Here is a 1,186-nt window from a genome sequence, read left to right on the forward strand (position 1 = left end):
CCCCCCTCCCAATCCCAGCCACTCCCTCCTCTGTCAGTGTTTTCTTCTTCTTGGGGGCTAAGAGCTCAACTGACCAGTCCATCCCACACAACTGCCTTCTGGTCCAGTCCCCAGCAAACTCCACCTGGACCTAGGGTAGGAAGAGTAAAATGAAGGGGTAAGATGGGACAGTGAGGGAGACCTGGGGGCTCTGGAGTTAGAGGGTGTTGAGGAGGCTTACTCCAGCCCTCACTTCCCCTTTCTCAGCAGGGAAGGAAGTAAGTTAAGGCAGCCAGCCACTTGTCTGTCTGCTGGGGCAAGAGTACGCCAGCCTAGCTCACACCGTCCTCCTCTGGGCCAGCCCCAACTTTGCTCCCCTTGTTTCCTGGCCCCCAGCTGGCAACCTGCAACTGGCATCTCTTGTTCTTTGAGACAGGGCATTCTGAGGTCGGGAGCTGGGAATCCCAGATATTGAGCAAACAAGGATGCCCCCCTTCCCCAGCAAGTAAACAACAACAAACCGGACTGGTCAGGGGAATTTTCTCTTCCTCGGAGTGGGCTATTGGTAGATTTCCAATATGCTAGCTGGGGTACCAGATGCCCGAGTAAAGGGCCCTGCCGGTTCTGCCCACTCCCAAAACGGAGGGCTGAGAGACGATGCCAGGTCTTCTGGTGTGGGCCTGGCTAGACTTCAAAAGTGGGCTAAGAGCTAAGTCTGGAGTTTGGAAGAGGGAGTGGGGACTGCCCCCTCCGAGGCGAATGCCTGGAGGGATCCTCATGGGGGGCAGGGGTGCCTGGCCTGCTACCAGTTAGCATCCCGTTTCAGCCTAGCCCCCGTACTCACGTGTCTCCGTCCTCCGAGATGTAAGTGAGCGCTTCCAGCTGCTGAGGGCTCAGCGCTCCCGCGGGGGGCAGCGGCGAGCGTGGGGCCGGGTCTTCGGCCTCGGGGTCCCCCAGCAAGGACAGGGGCTCCGTGAGCGAGGAGGAGCCGTAGGTGGAGTCAGCCCGCTCCCCATCCGCGTCTTCCTCCTCTGGTAGCGCCTCGGCGGTCCCCGGAGGGCTGGTCCAGGGCTGCGGGCCGCCGCCGTCCGAGGGCCGGGAGACGGGGCCCGGGCTGGGCTCGGGGAGGGAGCGCAGAGAGCGCAGAGACTCGATTCCCGAGTCACACTGGCTCTCGTCCGCTTCGTCCGGTGCCTTCCGCGCCTCC

At 62.0% G+C, this 1,186-nt stretch overlaps 1 protein-coding gene across 1 annotated transcript in view; it reads right to left on the reverse strand.

Annotated features, from left to right (window-relative positions):
* NFKBIE (NFKB inhibitor epsilon) overlaps positions 1–1,185 on the reverse strand; it is a gene marked incomplete at its 5' end in the record, with an annotated part of 7,380 nt that extends 6,195 nt beyond the window's left edge. Inside the window, one exon of the mRNA XM_021717884.1 lies at positions 824–1,185. Coding sequence (XP_021573559.1) covers positions 824–1,185 — 362 coding nt within the window. The remainder of the gene's footprint in view (positions 1–823) is intronic.
* Position 1,186: the final 1 nt, after the last annotated feature.

Source organism: Carlito syrichta, unplaced genomic scaffold (genome assembly GCF_000164805.1).
Source record: "Carlito syrichta isolate Samal-C Ts95f unplaced genomic scaffold, Tarsius_syrichta-2.0.1 Scaffold311474, whole genome shotgun sequence".
Taxonomy (NCBI): domain Eukaryota; kingdom Metazoa; phylum Chordata; class Mammalia; order Primates; family Tarsiidae; genus Carlito; species Carlito syrichta.